This window comes from Curcuma longa, unplaced genomic scaffold (assembly GCF_044706935.1).
Source record: "Curcuma longa cultivar G26 ecotype Majalengka, Jawa Barat unplaced genomic scaffold, ITB_CL_G26_1.1 contig_19663, whole genome shotgun sequence".
NCBI classification, from domain to species: domain Eukaryota; kingdom Viridiplantae; phylum Streptophyta; class Magnoliopsida; order Zingiberales; family Zingiberaceae; genus Curcuma; species Curcuma longa.
This window is the reverse complement of record NW_027431157.1, coordinates 110,712-127,047: the sequence shown is the minus strand read 5'-3', so window position 1 is coordinate 127,047 and position 16,336 is coordinate 110,712. Positions and strand designations below refer to the sequence as shown.

Genomic DNA, 16,336 nt, shown 5'->3' with positions numbered 1-16,336 from the left:
TAGACCCATCTCTACATCTCAACTTCCTCAATTTAAAACAAGCTAAATTTAGTTATGAAAAACGAGCTAAATTTTAAATATATTTTTTTATTAAATAAGTCGAACTCAAACAACGACATGTTCAGGAACAGCGGTGTCACTGGTGAGTGGATGCCGCCGTAGGGCCTACTGTCTTTGTCCTCTACCTACTTCCGTTCGTCCTTACCTTGATCGAACAGAAACTCGCCCAAATGGGAAACCGATCTGTGAAGTTCTTCGGAGCCCCCTTTTGATCCTTCCATTTGGGGGCAAACTTAATCAAACCAGAAACAGAGCTAGGAAGAAAAGCAAAGCTCATGCATGCAGATCCAAGTCCAAACTAATCAACAACTCGTTTATTCAATCCCACACAACACCGTTAACTTACACATCGATCGATCAACACAATATATTATAATCGAGAATCAAATTAGTTTTCCACAAGAAATAAATCACAATGAAAATTAAAACGACCTCTAATCAAACAAGCAACCATACACAAGCGGAGGTTTCATCGATGATCGATCGCCAGAGTCGAACAGCTTAATTAGGGCTGGTAGTTTACTTGGTGATGGCATACACGGCGTAGATGATTCCCGGGATGTAGCCGAACAGCGTCAGCAGAAGGCAGATCCAGAACTCCACCTAAACATTTAAAAAGACGTACGATTTTGATTAGAGAGAGAGCGAGAGAGAGAGAAAGTGGAGTAGAGGAAGCTGCAAACCTGGCATCCGAACTTGAGGAAGACACCGAGAGGAGGGAGGATGATGGCGAGAATAATATCGATGCAATTCGCCGTGCTCCCGTCCGCCATTGATGACCTCGAGCTGAGATGGAACAGAACAAAGCAAAGCAGAGCAGGCAGTGAACGACGGCGACTGGTCAGTGGAGCCGATGGGAGGAAGAGGAGTTTGGAGCTATAAATAGACGGACGCTGCGCGTGCAGATCACGTGAGGGAGAAGGCTCTAGTCGCTTTGCTTAGCCGTGTTTACATCCGCGTCATTTAGTTCTGTTTTTTTTAATATTAAAAAACAATCTTCTGGCTGGAAAGATAACAAAGAAACTGATTGCCGACACTTCCATCTGATGTGCCGTTTCCGAGTTTTCAAGCATTAACGTTGGGACGCGTGGCATCCTCCAGGGACGCCACATGGCCCAAGATGATGACAGGGATGTTCATTGCTCCTTCGTGTTTACTTTAGACTACGTTTGATTGATAAGACGTAATGTAATCACGCATGTAATCAAGTTTGTAATTACTATGTTTAATCGAAGGAATATATGTAATCTTTGATTACAAGGATGATTACATGTAATCACGCAGGTATCCATTATTTTCAATAAAAAATATAATTTTTATTATTATAAAATATCAATATATCCTTCCTCCCTAATCGGGCTCAACTGCGACAGCGCCAGTAGGACAGGGATGAAGAGGAGTAAACCTCAATAACAAAAATCGGCCAACTTACGCCGCCCCTTTCTCCATCGCCTTCTATTTACAAATCCAGCCAAATCGATCGACGTTTCGGTCAGGAATTAAACGAAAAGGCAGCCGATTGACTGAATGGATTGCGATTAACGAACTCACCGAAAGCGAATGCGAGGAGAGGAAGCGGTCGAGGTAGGTGACGAAGAGGTACGCCGTCACCGCTCAAAATCGGTAGAACTCGTTCACCTACATACACTGATTTAATAAACCAACCTGTATTTTTCAATAAATGGAGAGAATGGAGGAGACCGCGTGCCTTGAGGATCCACTCGACGGCTCGACTGCGAGCGACGGCGAAGAGGGAGCAAGCGGCGAAGTGGGCGTCGCCGGGAGGCGGATGGTCGGCCTCGACGGCGAGGAGGGAGGTCAATCCAGTGCCGTCCGCTAGCACCGCGACGGTAGCGCGGCAGCACGGGGCCCACTCTTCATCCTCGAGAGAGGCAGAGACGTCCCAAGAGGCCACGTCGCCGGCATACTCTAGGCAGAAGAGGTTGGACGAGGCGGAGAGAAGGTCCGGTGAGAAGGACATTCGTCAGGGCTGTTTCTCGTTGTGAGGAAGAGAAGGTTATGCGTCGTACAAATTGAGACGATGAGGAACGGAAGGGTATATTTGATACGATAAAAATAAAATCCATAATAGAATCAGATTCCGTACTATTTCCTTTGTAATCGAGATTACATATCTTGACTCTTTTTTTGTAATGCAATTACATTACATTATATCACTAAAATGTTACCAAATAAAGTAAATCATCTTGTAATGTAATCCTGATTGCATTACAAACCTGATTACCCCTTACCAAACATGCCCTCAACATTTGCCTAATGCGTTTCTTTTTTTTCGAATCATCATAAAAAATCTTTTTTTATTTGTTATCAAAATAACCTCCTATCTTATTTTCTTTTTCTTTTTTTTCTTACTTTAATTTCTTTCTCCTCAAACAGCCTTGAGGATTCTTGGGGTTGCGTAAAGGTGCGTAAAGGTGCAGAGCATTTCCATCGTATATATCTTCAACTGGCTTCTAAAGATACAGAATAAGTACCAGAGGACACAGGGCGACGCTGTCCGTGGGCCCCACTTGAAGAGATAACATGGAGCAGAAGCTGACAACCTGGAGGCGGGGCCCGCCCGAGGTCGGTGATGGCATCCTGGATGCGACCCTTTGTTTAATCACTAAAAGGAAGTCAACACTGGCGTGTGAGTTTATGTACCGCTTGGTTTACTTTGGAAGACAGAGACAGCTGGACCATGCTCGACAGCCTAGCCTACGTACGAGTTTATTTTTAAAACTAGGAAACACATTGCCATCTCCTGAGCAGCTGATTCTGGCCTTTCAGTTGTAAGCATACTTGGACATGAAAGCTGCTACCTCGGAGGCACTCTCGTACGCTCCCTCGATGCATCTACCCAAGGCAACGCCTGCTACATAGTTGCCTCCGAGGAACAAACCATCGAATCCGCCCTGGCTGAGGGCTGTCTTGGCAGCTTCCAGACGGTCCAGGTGCCCGACCGAGAACTGCGGTATGGCCTTCGGCCATACTCTCACGCCCACTGCTACTGGGTCCGGGGCACTCGGGCTTATCAAGATTTTCCTCAGGTCATGGTCGACTGCTTCGACCAGCTCACTCTCCCCCTACGTTTAATGAAAAATTATTTAGAATCTAAGGTAAAAAAAAACCCACAAATCAGGTAGAAGAAATCAAACCTTCGATACGATTCCAGTATTTGTAGCACCTCCAATGTAGTTGAGAAGCAACACTCTTCCAGGTGGAGCGCGATTAGGAAAAAGTGAAGAGCTATATATGGTTCCTGAGAGGAAAGCAGCCAGAATACATTTAGAACGTATGTAGCCGAAACAATGAATAAGGAAAGTAGAAGAGAAATTGTACCTAGTGTCTCGATGCCTTGGCTACGAGGATGCAACTGACCAAAACCCCTGAGCTCACCATCTATCAGACATTCCTTTCTGATTGCTTCCTTAGGATATGAAACAGAAACTGCTGCAACTGGTGGATAATAGAACTTCGAGAGAGCCTCAGCAGCATCATTCTGAAGGTGATCACAAATTAAAACAAATTAGAGGTCAATATCTAATTGTTTCTACCACAAGAGATAATTTGCCACAATTTTTTGTTCGACCAAATAGAAAGAACACCTTGTAACAAGTCTAACAGGAATTGACAAGATGCCTTCCACGATTACATTTTAAAACAAAATGATTGAGAAGCAAAAACAGTCCATTGATTATATTTCTTAATCACTGTTAAAGGAAAAAAAACATTTTTTTATCCAAACAGGAAGGTCAGTGCACTTTAACTGGAACTTGAAATACGATTCAGCAAGAGAGATTTTGACATACTGAAAGAGGACGAAGGAGATCGCTAGCAACATATGATGGGATGGTTAGGATAACACTTTTAGTCTCCACCGATTTTAATCCTTCTGGTGTTTCATACATCAAGATATACCCTTGATTATCCAGCTTTCTAATGCTCGTGAGCTTCCATGATAACTTGACCTTGTTACCCAACCTGAATTTTTGGCATCACCAGAGCAACTACGGTTACATATTAATCAGTGGGAAGAAGATCACAGAAATATGTAACAAATTTACATATATAGATGTTAAAATTGAAAGATGATAAAGGTAACAAGGATTCTAGGTGCATATTGGCAAAAATAAACAAGGGTTGAAAGATACTGTTGTTTTTTTCAGCATTTAAAAGTTAGGAGTAGAAGAACTACAGATACAAAAATATACATAATAGACAATATGCATATAGTGAGACAAAATTTACCTCTCCTCTCTTAAAAAAATAGAGTGAGCGAAGCTAGTAAAACTTTCATTCACAAATATAGCTGCCCCTTTTATGGGGTGATTTTGTTTTGTTGCATAGATCAACAAGCATTCCAATGGGCACAAACCCCGCTGTTAATTACCTCTAGAGCACTGGAGAACCTTTGACTAAGGAGTCAAACACAGGGCTAAACATGCATTACATTTACATTGATAAAATTTCATTTACAATGCTCACCGCACTAAGAGTAAAAGAAATATAACAAAAATATGACAAGTGTTTCAATTTTTACTAGTCATCGAAGCCGAAGGACTTGTGTGGACAAAGATTGAATGAAGTGTTCAGTGGATTGAAGTTTGAACGAGCATTTGTTAAAATTGACAAGCTTTTCTGAAGACTCTTGGTTTGAATGAACATATCCAGAGGGCTTCAAGATGTGCTTAAAGGTTCGGGATTTAGATAAGCACTAGTAAAGGACGAAGAACCATCCCAAAGTCTCAAGATTTGAGTAAATATAGATAGAGGTTGTCAAGATGTATTAAGAGCTTCAAGATTTAAATGAGCATTAGCGAAAGCCAAAGGACCATCCACAAAAACTCAAGATATGAGTGAACATAGATAGAGATTTATCAAGACTTGTTTAAAGGCTTGAGATTTGAAAGAGTTCTAGCAAAGGGCAAAGGTCATCAAAACATGTTCAGAGATATGAGACTTAAATAAGCACCATTGAAGACCAAACAATCATCCCCAAAACTCAGAATTTGAGTGATCATGGGCAAAGACCATCAAGACATGCATATATATTCAATCTTTACAGTGAACGTAAAGAGAAACTATTAAGAAATGCTCAGAACAAGTTGCAATTTGTGAAAAACAACTTACGACTTAAACTCGCAATGTAATTGAGTGATTATAAGGCTAGCTTATACCTGTTGCCAACCTAGTAGGTCAACTCGCCCATAATTCAAAACATTTTCATTAATAAAAAAATCAACATATTTCAACAACAACACATGCTTACCTTGAATAAATTGCATTAGGAAGCGTCGCAAGTCCTTTTCTAAAAGATGCAACAGTTTGTCCCTTGGGCTTTGGCAAATTCCTGCAGCTTAGCAAGTATTTAACAGGACACTTAATGCACTCAGCATTGCTGTATAGACTGAAACTGATTTTTAAAATCTGTAACTTACGGATCTCTAGGTTGCTTGGGGATTTTGTTCCTCTCTTGAATTGCTTTTATAGTACCACCAATTATGCTTCCACCATTCTGTTCCAATTTCCAAACCTTTCCAAATGCTGCTTTCATGCTAAGCTTTGCTGGATCACCAGCATATACACCTGTGCACAATGCAATCTATGTCAAATTAAGAAGCATGCTGTAGGGATTATTGCCGTACTGAGGATAAATATACATATAATTGATGCATAACCATCATTGCAATGAACATTCTTCTGATCCATGAAAGTAATTGTATCCATGTTGTGGACACTCTAGAAAACAGGGTCAAAGGTATAAGAATTCTTTTTTTTTCCCCTTCAAAAATGGAAACAACAAATCATATCCATATAGAAACTCCAAACAACAATAACAATAAGACGGCCACAAAATATGGATCCTTGACCATGACATCATGAAAATGTATTTAGTGGAGATTAACATATAAACATAACCCAACCTGCCTTTGAAGTAGGCATACATCAATCCAATGGAAACACATTCTGAAAAAAGGATAGCAGAACATTTAGCACAACAAGGAATTCATGGGCGAGGCTATGGGGAAATGAGTCTAAAAATTTTCTCCAGAACTAACAAAAAACTGATTCATTCACAAAATCAAACTGAAAAAAAAAATCTGGTCCATTTAGCTATACAAATATACAATCAAAAGAAAAATAAATATTGACCTGAGCAGAATGGCTCTATCAGACGCTCAAACACCTCATCTCCAAGATTTCGGCGCACAAATTCTTCAACTGACTCCTCATGTCCCTGAAACCTTTGCCAAACATTATATATGAGGAAATAAAAGAATAGCAATTCAAATTATAAAAAGAATGTTGATCAAGAGGACAAACTGGTGGGGAAGGACGAATTCCAATAGCACCAAATCCAGCTCTCAGCTTACCACCAATGCTCATCAAGTCAAATACAGGCATGTCAGTTAGTTTGGATGGCACTGGCCTCAATTTCCCATCCCACAAAACAAATCGTGGAGCATTTGGATCTCCAAATACAAGCTCTTCCTTCAAACCACTATCTACCTATGATAACAATATTATATCTTAAATAATAAGGAATGAAGGGGCAGTTAAAAGACAAAAAAATAAGTTTTATATGAAGCAAAGGCATGGTATTCAACTTTAAACAAGAAAAAGGATAAGTTGCACCTTTTTGTGCAAAGCACAAGGTAGATGTCTTATTGCAAAGTATAACATATTTGAGAAAATTAAATAAGGCAATCTATGAAAGAAACCAAAGAAAAATAATCAGTTTTGGTTTCAGTGTGACTATTGTTATTCGTTTAAACAGATAGCAATACTAACCAGAGACCAGGAGAGAAAATGGAATCAAATAGCACAGCATATAGCAAATGTCATGCATAAAGGATACAATAAAATAACCACGTGGTAAATGAACAGAACTTAATGAGACAATAACAAGTAAAAATTGCAATGCTTGCATATGAGTGAAAAATGAAAACAAATAAAGCATATAAAATGTAAAGGAAAATCTTTGAGCCCTGACCATGATACATGGTACAGATTTCTCCCTATCAAGGAAAAAAGAAACCCAATTCCTGACGTGTATTACACAGCATTAAAAGAAACGACACAATGTAAACCAAGATAACGACAAGATAGAAAGGTTGCTCGTGCATGAACATGCAGACTAGGCAGGAATTAGCATTAAATGAAATGTCTAGCAAACAAATATTTACTCTGGATTTTTTTTATTAGAAGTATTATGATTAAATCCACAACTGAAGACCCAAGTCCAAACCAATACCATGTTTCAAGATAATGATGCTAACAGACTAAATTATAGACAAAGAAACTAGATAAGAAATTCAAGAATCCACAGTACATGTGGTGCCTAGATGATCAAATTCTATGGCACCCCCAATAAAGAAAATCAATAGTGCATTTTTTAGAACAAAGAGAGAGAGAGAGAGAAATCAGGTAACCAAGCATTTTATACATCAGAAGATAAGAGTATGCAACTATGTATTGCATCTATGAGGGTGCAAAACAAAGTATGATTGCTAGCAAATTTTTCGGACCATAAAGCTAAACTAGCTCAATCCATATAACTACAGGTACAACTTCCACATTGCCATGGGGATACAGTATTAGGTCATTTGACCTAGCCACATGGATGAGATATTGAAAATATGATCCACTCATGGATTCATCAGAGGCTCATTCCTCTATGGAGGACTGTGTGATCTAGTTGGGTGTTTGACAATGAGGAAATTGAATATCTTATGTAGCCAAGCAAACCAAACCATAAACAATGAACGAGGATTGGAAAATATGTGACTAGTGTCATTCTGGCATTGATGACAGTAAAGCAACAATTTCATGAAGAAAATTTTTGATATATATCAAAACGTTCCCCTATCAATACCAGATTGTATTTAAATGAAGTTAAAACATAATTGTATCAGCAAGAGTCCACCAGGAATTATAGCCTCAGCATGTTTTGTAGCATTAGCACAATCCTATTACACATTTTGTATAAGATATCAACTACCATGAAGAAGTATGAGAACAGGGTAGCTATAATTTCAGTATACAATATCACAATTTGTTATTGCATAAAAGAAACACCATATAAAATGCCTTGCATTGTAGAATGATTAAGGTAGCTGTGATGTAGGACTGTGTGAACAAACTTATAACAATCTCTAACCTCTCAAAAAAGTTGTTTGATAAGGTTCTATGGATGTCAAACAACAATCCACATGAAGCCATTTGGGCAAAAAAAAAAACTTATGGTAGCCTCGTTTGAGCAAAAATGGTGAAGGATGGATGGAAGAGTAAAAGGATGAACCCAAATATCTAGCAATTCAACTAATTGATTAAAAGGATGGATCAATTAGGAGGAATAAGTTGAAGGATAAATATATTTTTTTATCCTTGCTTTTTGGCTGCCCAAATCAAGCGGACTAAGAGAAGGGAAGATGGAAATAATTAGTAAATTACTAAATTGATCCTACAATATTCATAAACAAATTACACTTTTCTTCTCCTAAAATCCCCTCATGCTCCACTGCTTCAGCACTACTATCCACCGCCAATAGTGGCAGTGTTCACCAACCACAAAACCAGTGCCACTGTCCATAGCACAGGCATTGTTTGGGTGAACCAACGATGTTGAGTGTAGCACTCCCATCAATGAACTTTTGTTGCACAGCCAGCATCGCCTTACCATTCAAGGCAATCAATATAAGATAAATTACATTGATTAATAATCATTGCAAATATCTTGTGAAGGAAAAGCTATAGTTGATTCACTACAATTGCTCATTTTATGAATTGATGGTTATGAATTATTGTATGAAATTGAGTCGGATGTAATGAGAGAGGAGAGAATAGAAGTTATACAGAAAAACGCAATTATTATCTTTGTCTTCAAATTTAAGTATCCATCTTTCAACTTATCCTTCCAACAGAACAGGTGAAAGAATAGATAGTTTCATTCATTTGTCCATCCAAAAGAACAGGTGAACCAAAAATGAATACCCATCCATCATATAATCCATCCTACAAAAAACATGTGCTTACTCAATTAAGGTAAAACTGTTGCCTTCCAACAGAACTTTGCTGTACTCTCCAAGTAAGGTGAAAATATTGCTCTATCCATCAATTCTCAAAAATATACAGGTCCGTCAATTTTGACATTGCCAAACGAACAAATATTACCGATCTCATTTTTCAAAGACCTCTGTTGAAAACGGAACCGAGTAGTCTAAAAAATCCAAAACGGAGATAAGAATGTACCGCCATGGAGAGTACGGGATCGGAAGGCTGGAAGCTATTAGGACCCTCCTCCCAGAGGTAGCCATCCCTCTCAACTGTGGTGATGTTGCCGCCAACCCGGTCCTTCGCCTCCGTCACCAGGACCTCCAGCGCCGCCTCGCCATGCTTCGTTGAGAGTGCCTGCGCCGTGCAGAGTCCGCTGATTCCTCCGCCGACCACGACACAGTCCGCCGAGACTCGCCCCGCCGCAGCCTCGCCACCCGCGTCCCGGACGGCGGGGTTGCTCGCCACGTTGCATCGGACTCGCCGGGGGGCGTCCTTCACCCGGAGGCCATCGACGGCGGTAGGCGGCCTGGCGGAGAAGGACGCGACGGAAACGGCGGCGGCCATCTGGATTCGACGAGATAGCGAAGGAGCGCTTCGATTGGGTTTCGGGATTTCGTTTGGGCTCCTTTCGTCGTCTCTTCCTCTACGTCATCCGAAACGACGACGACGACACCGACTCGTCTTTGTCGGCCAGGTTAATGGGCCGAAATTGGGCTCAAAATATGGACCCATATTTCAAATAACTGTGCTGGTCCAATATAAACCCATGATCCAGCCCAATTAAAGTCCGTACGTTATGTCTGGTTCATAAATAATATTTATGAATAATTTTCATAAGTAAAATTTAATTTATAAATAAATAATTAACTAAATTTGTAGTATGAGAATCACTAATTTTCAGAAAATGTAAAAAGTTTTATGTAATCAAATAAATTTAAAAAAGAAAACCGAACTTTAAGATTCGAATCTCAAATGGAACGGATAGAAATTAAGGGGATGATTATTTATCTTATTAAATTAGAACTCTCAAATTATAAAAATAAATAAATTAAACTTAAATAATTTTGTTAATAACTTAATTCATTTTAAATTTCGGGTTGCCTTTTCACATCCCTATTGCTCGTATTACGTAATCGGTGACAGAGACTGACGTCACCACATTGATTCCATTAATCAAAAGTGAAAGCCCACTGAAAGAATGCTGACCTTTTTTCCCATGGATTCTGTTGTCCTCTTCTGGTAATTGACCCTCCAAAATTAAATAAATATTTTTAAAATCAAAAGTTAAATTATTTTTTTACATGATCGATTGGATTCCATATAAACTTTTTAACGATATCTAAATGCAAAATAATTGAATATTATAATAATAATTATTATTATTCATCTGTCATTACTTGAATATAAAAAAGAGTAGGAGCTGGATTAGAATTAGTAGAGCATCATTATCATTTAAGTGGCGGTTGCCCTTTCTTGTCAGAGCCTTTGTCCTCTTTTAAAAGAAAAGGTAGAGGGTTATAGGGCATGCATGCATTGATGCTTAAGGGATGACGAAATGAACACTCACCTTCCATTCAAGGGGCCGTTCTTATCCTCTTATTATTAAATAAATAATTCATTTTAATATTTTTCATAAAAAAGATTATGGATTAGTTAATTAGATCCTCTTTCTCTCTCTCTATGTATATATTCCTCCATATAAAATTGACCTAAGGATCACAATATCAACTAAAAGATAAGCTAATTGTTTACATTTATGTTCATAATTACGTGGCATTATGATATATGTGATTATGATTGTGAATTCCATATTTTTTTTAGCTAAAATTAGAAAGAGACTATTGCAAAAATCTTTAGTTGTGTGAATAGCGGTCAAGTTGGATTAGCTCCGCTCGGGTTAATCCGTCCTGTCAAGTAATTTAGACGGGTTGGATTAAAATTTTATCAACCCATTTTAAGATGTGTTGGTCTACCTAGGCCCGCGACCTATGTGGATTGGTCTGCGGATTGAGAAAGTTTATTTATTTATTTTAAATTTTAAAATTAAAATAGAAAATTCAATAAATTAGTGGGTTTGATCCATTTAAATTATAATTCAAGTTTAAAAATTATAATTCAAACTTAAAACTTTCAACTTAATCAATTTAAATTATAATTCAAACTTAAATTTTTTAATATTTTTAATATTTTTTAACAGGCCCGTGGGTTGGCCTGTCTAACCCACGGCCCGTCTTGAGTTGGATTGGGTTGGAGATTTTCCAACCCGTCAAGTTGATGGATTGGCCTGTTTCGCCTCGCCATATGATGGGTCCACCATGGATTGGCCCGCCCCGCCATGAGTTGATCCGTTTGACAGCTCTAACTTGTATCCTTTGTCATTATATTTATATCATTTTTCAAAACAAAAATCTCTTGGAAAGGTGAGGGATTAGCTTGTAGCCGGCGAGGCAACCTCATTCACGGGGAATCTTGTTACGGTAGCACGAGGTGACTTCGTGCACAGGGCGATCGTTTGCGGTCAAGGATGGAGCAAAGAATTTTATATTGAAAGGGTAGAAAATATGTATTTACATTGAGAGGGAAACGAAACGCGAGACTGTTATCGCAGTCGCACGAGGTGACAAACACAGACTGGTGATACATATTTGCGGTTGCAAGTTGTACTATGAACGGAGAAAAATTAGATGAGAGAAGAATGGAAAGAAATTTATTTTCCCTTCATTTAGGTGAGAACAAAATATTAAAAAAATAATCCATCTGTTTATTAAGTAAACATAAAAAATAAGAAACAAATAGTATAATTCATCATTTTTTATGAAATAAACAAAAGAAAGTTTAAGAAATGGATTTGGCTAAACGGATGTCATGGGAGTAAATTAGGAGATTAAAATGAAAATAAAATTTAAAAAATCCTTGGAATTATTTGGAAAAACAAAATCTTAATTTAATTATATTTTATATAAAATAATAATAATAATAATAATAATAATCGTCCAACGAGGGTTGTGGGGCCCTCGAAGCGCGAGGTGGCGCGTTCGGCTCGATGGGCGTGGACCAGCCAGCCGGCGCCGACGAGCGGACGCGACCGACAGGATGACGTCGACGGGCGCGCGCGGGCCCCGCGGAGGAGGAGGGAGCGCGTCGGGGACCGCGTCGAGAGCGCGCGCACGTGTCCAGCGTCCAGCGTCCAGCGCGGGGGGCAGTTGAGACGTCGCCGTCCTCCTCGGCGGAGCGCGCGCGCGAGTCACGAGAAGTTACCGGCCGCGACACCGACGGCTGAAAAGTGAAACCGACGTGGATCCGCCGCTGTCGCCCTGCTCCTCCAGCTCCTTCTTCCTCCTCCCACAGCGAAAGCTCTCCCGTATCCGCCGCGATCCCTGCCTACGTTGTCGAGCGTACGCCATTCAATCAATAATCAATCAATTAACTCTCAATTAAAAAATTAACCCAAAATTATCTCCTCTTAATCTGCGACACACAAACAAATAGATAGCTAGCCAAGGCATCCATGCATGCATAACGAACCAGCCAGATAGTTCAGCTCCGAAAGCAACACTTAAACTATCAGTACTCCAGAGTGGAACAGGACAAGGCGCCATGGTTGAGAGCACTGTAGACGTGCAGTAGTTTCATATCATTTCGATAAAATTCCATGTTGGCGTCGTACTTTAATGGAGAAGAAGGGCCGGGGGAGCATTACCTTAAAAATCTGTGGACGTCCTGCCAATTATAAGACAATGACCGTAGAAGAGAAGAATTGGTGGCCTTATTTTCTTTTAATTCTTTATAATTTGGAGTTTGCACGCAGCACTGTTTCAGTGGCTGGGGCTTTTCCAAGCTAGCTAGTGGAGTTGCAAGAGTTTGGACCGTGCCGCACCGTGGATGGGGGCAGGCAGGGCCCCTACTTTTGGGGCATCTTTGTCCTGTTCATCATCAATAGATTCCTCCAACTATGATTGAGCCACGCCAGTGTATCTCGTTGACTTGGTAGGAGTTGAAATGCCAGTCAAGATATATGTTTTTCTTTGCCGCCGCGAGCCCGACGACGATCGAGCTTGAGGTCAGATTCCGAGCAGCCAATGGCCGTGAGCTCACAGTGCCACTGCACCCTCTGGCCGTGCTCGATTGCTCCCGAGTCCGGCGAAGCCACCAAACTAGCTGGCGCTGGCTAGCTGCAGCTGTCGATGGGTGACGTGCACGGCGCCGTTCACGTACGTACGAGCTGTGCGCGGGTGGCGAGGAGTTTGTTGTGGCGCAGTGGAGTGCGGGGGCCAGCGAGCGAGCGACGCGCCATGCACGCACTGAGCCTCGACGGCGAAGCTTCAACGGCTACTTTGTTCTCTGTCAACCTCCTCATCAATGCCGCGACCGCGACAGTCGTCGACACTCATATCCTTGCTCCTTTAATTTAGTCAAATTAAGTCAATCAGATTTTGTTATATATTTACAAAAAATTATATATAATTAATCACTCTTGGTTTAATTAATTTTTTTTTTTTATAATTTTAAAGTTTCTGATGCAGAGGAAAAGTAAGGGTTCACGGTGTGCCCTTGACTCAATCAACGGAGAGTCCGAATTAATAGCATTATTAGGATTTGATCAACATAAATTTTATGGATTGACGTGTCAACTCCAACGGGCCAAGCCAAGCTAGTTGAGCCAGCACTCTGACTCTCAACTTCCCGAGCACTCCGACGTCGACCTGTCCATCCGTCGATCAATCAAGTCGATCCGATATCGACCTACCGAACCCTTCGACTCCTGGCTTCCCAATTTCCTGAGTTGAGTCGATGAGTCAAGCACTCCGACTCGTATGTACATTGAAGTCATCTTGGATACTACAGATCATTCTAAGTTTTGATCGATTGATTGAGTTCTATTAACTGGGTTCAATCAAGCACAGTAAAACAGGTCCCATGATCCCCACTCACCCACTATCTCTTCCTCACCCCTCCAAGTAGGATTGTAAACAAGTAGAGCCGAACCAAACTTTATAGTATTCAAGGTTGTTTGATAAGGTAACCAAGCCAAGCCGAGCCGAGCCAAAAAAAAATCAAGCTTTTGAAATATTATTTAAACTTGACTTGATTTTTTTATAAGCTTGAACTTAGGTCATTTATATGTTATTAACCTCTCAATTCAAGTTTGTTTGATTTTTTAAAATTTTTGCATTTTAAACTTGTTTGGTTGATTATTAAGTTTGATAATACAAAATTTATCTATTCATATTTTCTTTCTTTATTTAGTATTTTAATAAAAGTTTTATTAATAAACATGATGTAGGATCGAATTAGAGCGCTAGAGGGGGTGGATAGGCTTCGTGGCTTTTTCACTTGTTCGATAAATCGTTCGTAAAACAAAGTACGTAAATAAAACTTGCAGTGGAAAAGCAAGGAATGAATACACTTTTGTTTACTTGATTCACAGTCACAGACTGCTACTTCAAGGCATACGATCTTTGATCGTTTTCGACGGACAATTTACTATAAAAACTCCCATCTTACGAGAAGGAATTTGTCACTTTATAAATCAGTTAGGAACGGTAATTCCTTACCGTCCTAAGATGTTTAAGTACAAAAATGGCAAATTAAAGATTATCGACTTAGAAGATGAGAATTGTAGATGTCGGTGCAGCTTCTCGATGCACTAGATCGGTTGTTTGCGCGTAAAAAGTCATTGTAATAGTGTAGTAAGTTGTACTTTAGGGTTTTCCCTCGCAGCTGCTTATAAAAGCTAATCCGGGCGCTTGGAAATCCTTCCAGACACCTCCACGTCATCATGTCAATCCGCTTCCAATACTGACTCGGCATCTTCCAGACGCTTGTATCCCTTTCCAAGCGCTTGGATGCTTTTTTAGCAAACTGTTTGATATTAATTTTAGGTTTCCAGTGAAACTCTAGGTCAGACTAACGCCTACTGTTCTTTTCCAGAATGCGTCCTCACTCACTCCACTCGAGAGAAGTTACCTTTTGCCAACCTGGTCCTCCAAACCTGTTGGATTTTTGCTCAGCCTTGATCCTCAGCTCCAGGACTTTCACTACTAGACGTTTGGTCCTCTAAACCCGCCTAGACTTTCCACCTAGGCGCTCTGATCTGCCAAGACTTCTTGCCTAATCCTTATGATCAAAACTTCCTTGCCCAGTCCTTTAAACTAGGTCTTGTCTAGCTGCAACTAGAGCTTCCTTGTGTTACTTGCACACTTAATTCAGCTTGTTAATCCACTTCACAGACTTAACTTGAACCCTTTGTCATTATCAAAACTCAGGTTCGATCATCTGATGCTTATTTACTAACAATCTCCCCCTTTTTGAATCCATGTGTGTAGCCCACTTGCGGATTCACTTTCTTGCATTTTGATGTTATAAAGTTTGTTCAGAAGAAGGTCGCGCTGGCTCACTTTAGTATCAATGGTTCCCTCATGCAGCTCAATGAGTTTGTCCCATAAGTCTTTTGCACTTATAAAGGGACCAACCTGGTTGAGCTCCTTCTTCGTGAGGTTATATTGGAGGGTCTGGGTTGCCTTGGTGTCAACTTCAATCTTTCGCTTTGTTGTGGGATCCCACTTCTTGCGAGGCTGTGGGATGCCGTCATCGTCTGTTAGAAGTGTGAACCTCGTCTGGATCATAATTCACATCTTCACCTGTGTTTTGAGGTGGTACTCCATCATACGTACCTTCTAGTAGATAAAGTCTTCCACTGAAAACAACGGGGATCTAGCGGTGCTATAGCTTTCTTGATGGGTCATTTATCTTGCACAATAAAAATAAAGAAAAGAATATACGAAGACTTAATTTTGGATTAGCAGTGCGGAAAAAATTAAAACACGAAAATAGAGCGAAAAAATCGAATAGGCTCGATTAGTGGTTGTACTAATTTCGAGCATCCCTCGTTCTGATATCAATTGTAAGATCGAGTTAGAGCGCTAGAGGGAGAGTGAATAGCGCTTTGTGACTTTTTTACTTATTCCATAAATCGTTCGTAAAATAGAGTACGTAAATAAAACTTGCAGTAGAAACATAAGGAATGAGTACACTTTTGTTTACTTGGTTCACAACCACAAGTTGCTACTCCAAGTCCCACAATCTACTATAAAAACTTTCCTCTTACGAGAAGGAGTTTGTCGTTTTACAAAATCAATTAGGAATGGTAATTCCTTACCATCCTAAGATGTTTAAGTACAAAAATGATAAAGTAAAGATTACCGACTCAGAAGAT

General features: G+C 40.0%; 2 protein-coding genes across 2 annotated transcripts; both read right to left on the bottom strand.

Moving 5' to 3' along the window:
• Nucleotides 1-350: 350 nt before the first annotated feature.
• LOC141817209 (hydrophobic protein RCI2B-like) lies at nt 351-909 on the bottom strand. The gene is made up of 2 exons (XM_074704876.1): nt 744-909; nt 351-663 (listed from the first exon to the last, which is right to left on the bottom strand). The coding sequence occupies exons 1-2, from the start codon at nt 831-833 to the stop codon at nt 580-582; spliced, it is 174 nt and encodes a 57-aa protein (XP_074560977.1). The 5' UTR covers nt 834-909; the 3' UTR covers nt 351-579.
• Nucleotides 910-2,687: 1,778 nt separating this feature from the next.
• On the bottom strand, nt 2,688-9,755 carry LOC141817216 (protoporphyrinogen oxidase, chloroplastic). Its single transcript, XM_074704886.1, has 9 exons — nt 9,316-9,755; nt 6,388-6,573; nt 6,217-6,301; nt 5,502-5,649; nt 5,333-5,413; nt 3,873-4,044; nt 3,403-3,562; nt 3,219-3,322; nt 2,688-3,146 (listed from the first exon to the last, which is right to left on the bottom strand). Exons 1-9 carry the CDS (start codon nt 9,682-9,684, stop codon nt 2,847-2,849), a joined length of 1,605 nt encoding a protein of 534 aa, XP_074560987.1. The 5' UTR covers nt 9,685-9,755; the 3' UTR covers nt 2,688-2,846.
• Nucleotides 9,756-16,336: the final 6,581 nt, after the last annotated feature.

Coding starts and splice junctions, on each gene's coding strand:
- LOC141817209 (XM_074704876.1), bottom strand. CDS start 833: ATGGCGGACGGGAGCACGGCGAATTGCATCGATATTATTCTCGCCATC. Junction 664..743: donor TCCTCAAGTTCGGATGCCAG/GTTTGCAGCTTC, acceptor TTAAATGTTTAG/GTGGAGTTCTGGATCTGCCT.
- LOC141817216 (XM_074704886.1), bottom strand. CDS start 9,684: ATGGCCGCCGCCGTTTCCGTCGCGTCCTTCTCCGCCAGGCCGCCTACC. Junction 6,574..9,315: donor ATCCCGTACTCTCCATGGCG/GTACATTCTTAT, acceptor TTGTTATCATAG/GTAGATAGTGGTTTGAAGGA. Junction 4,045..5,332: donor CCTAATGCAATTTATTCAAG/GTAAGCATGTGT, acceptor CCAAAAATTCAG/GTTGGGTAACAAGGTCAAGT.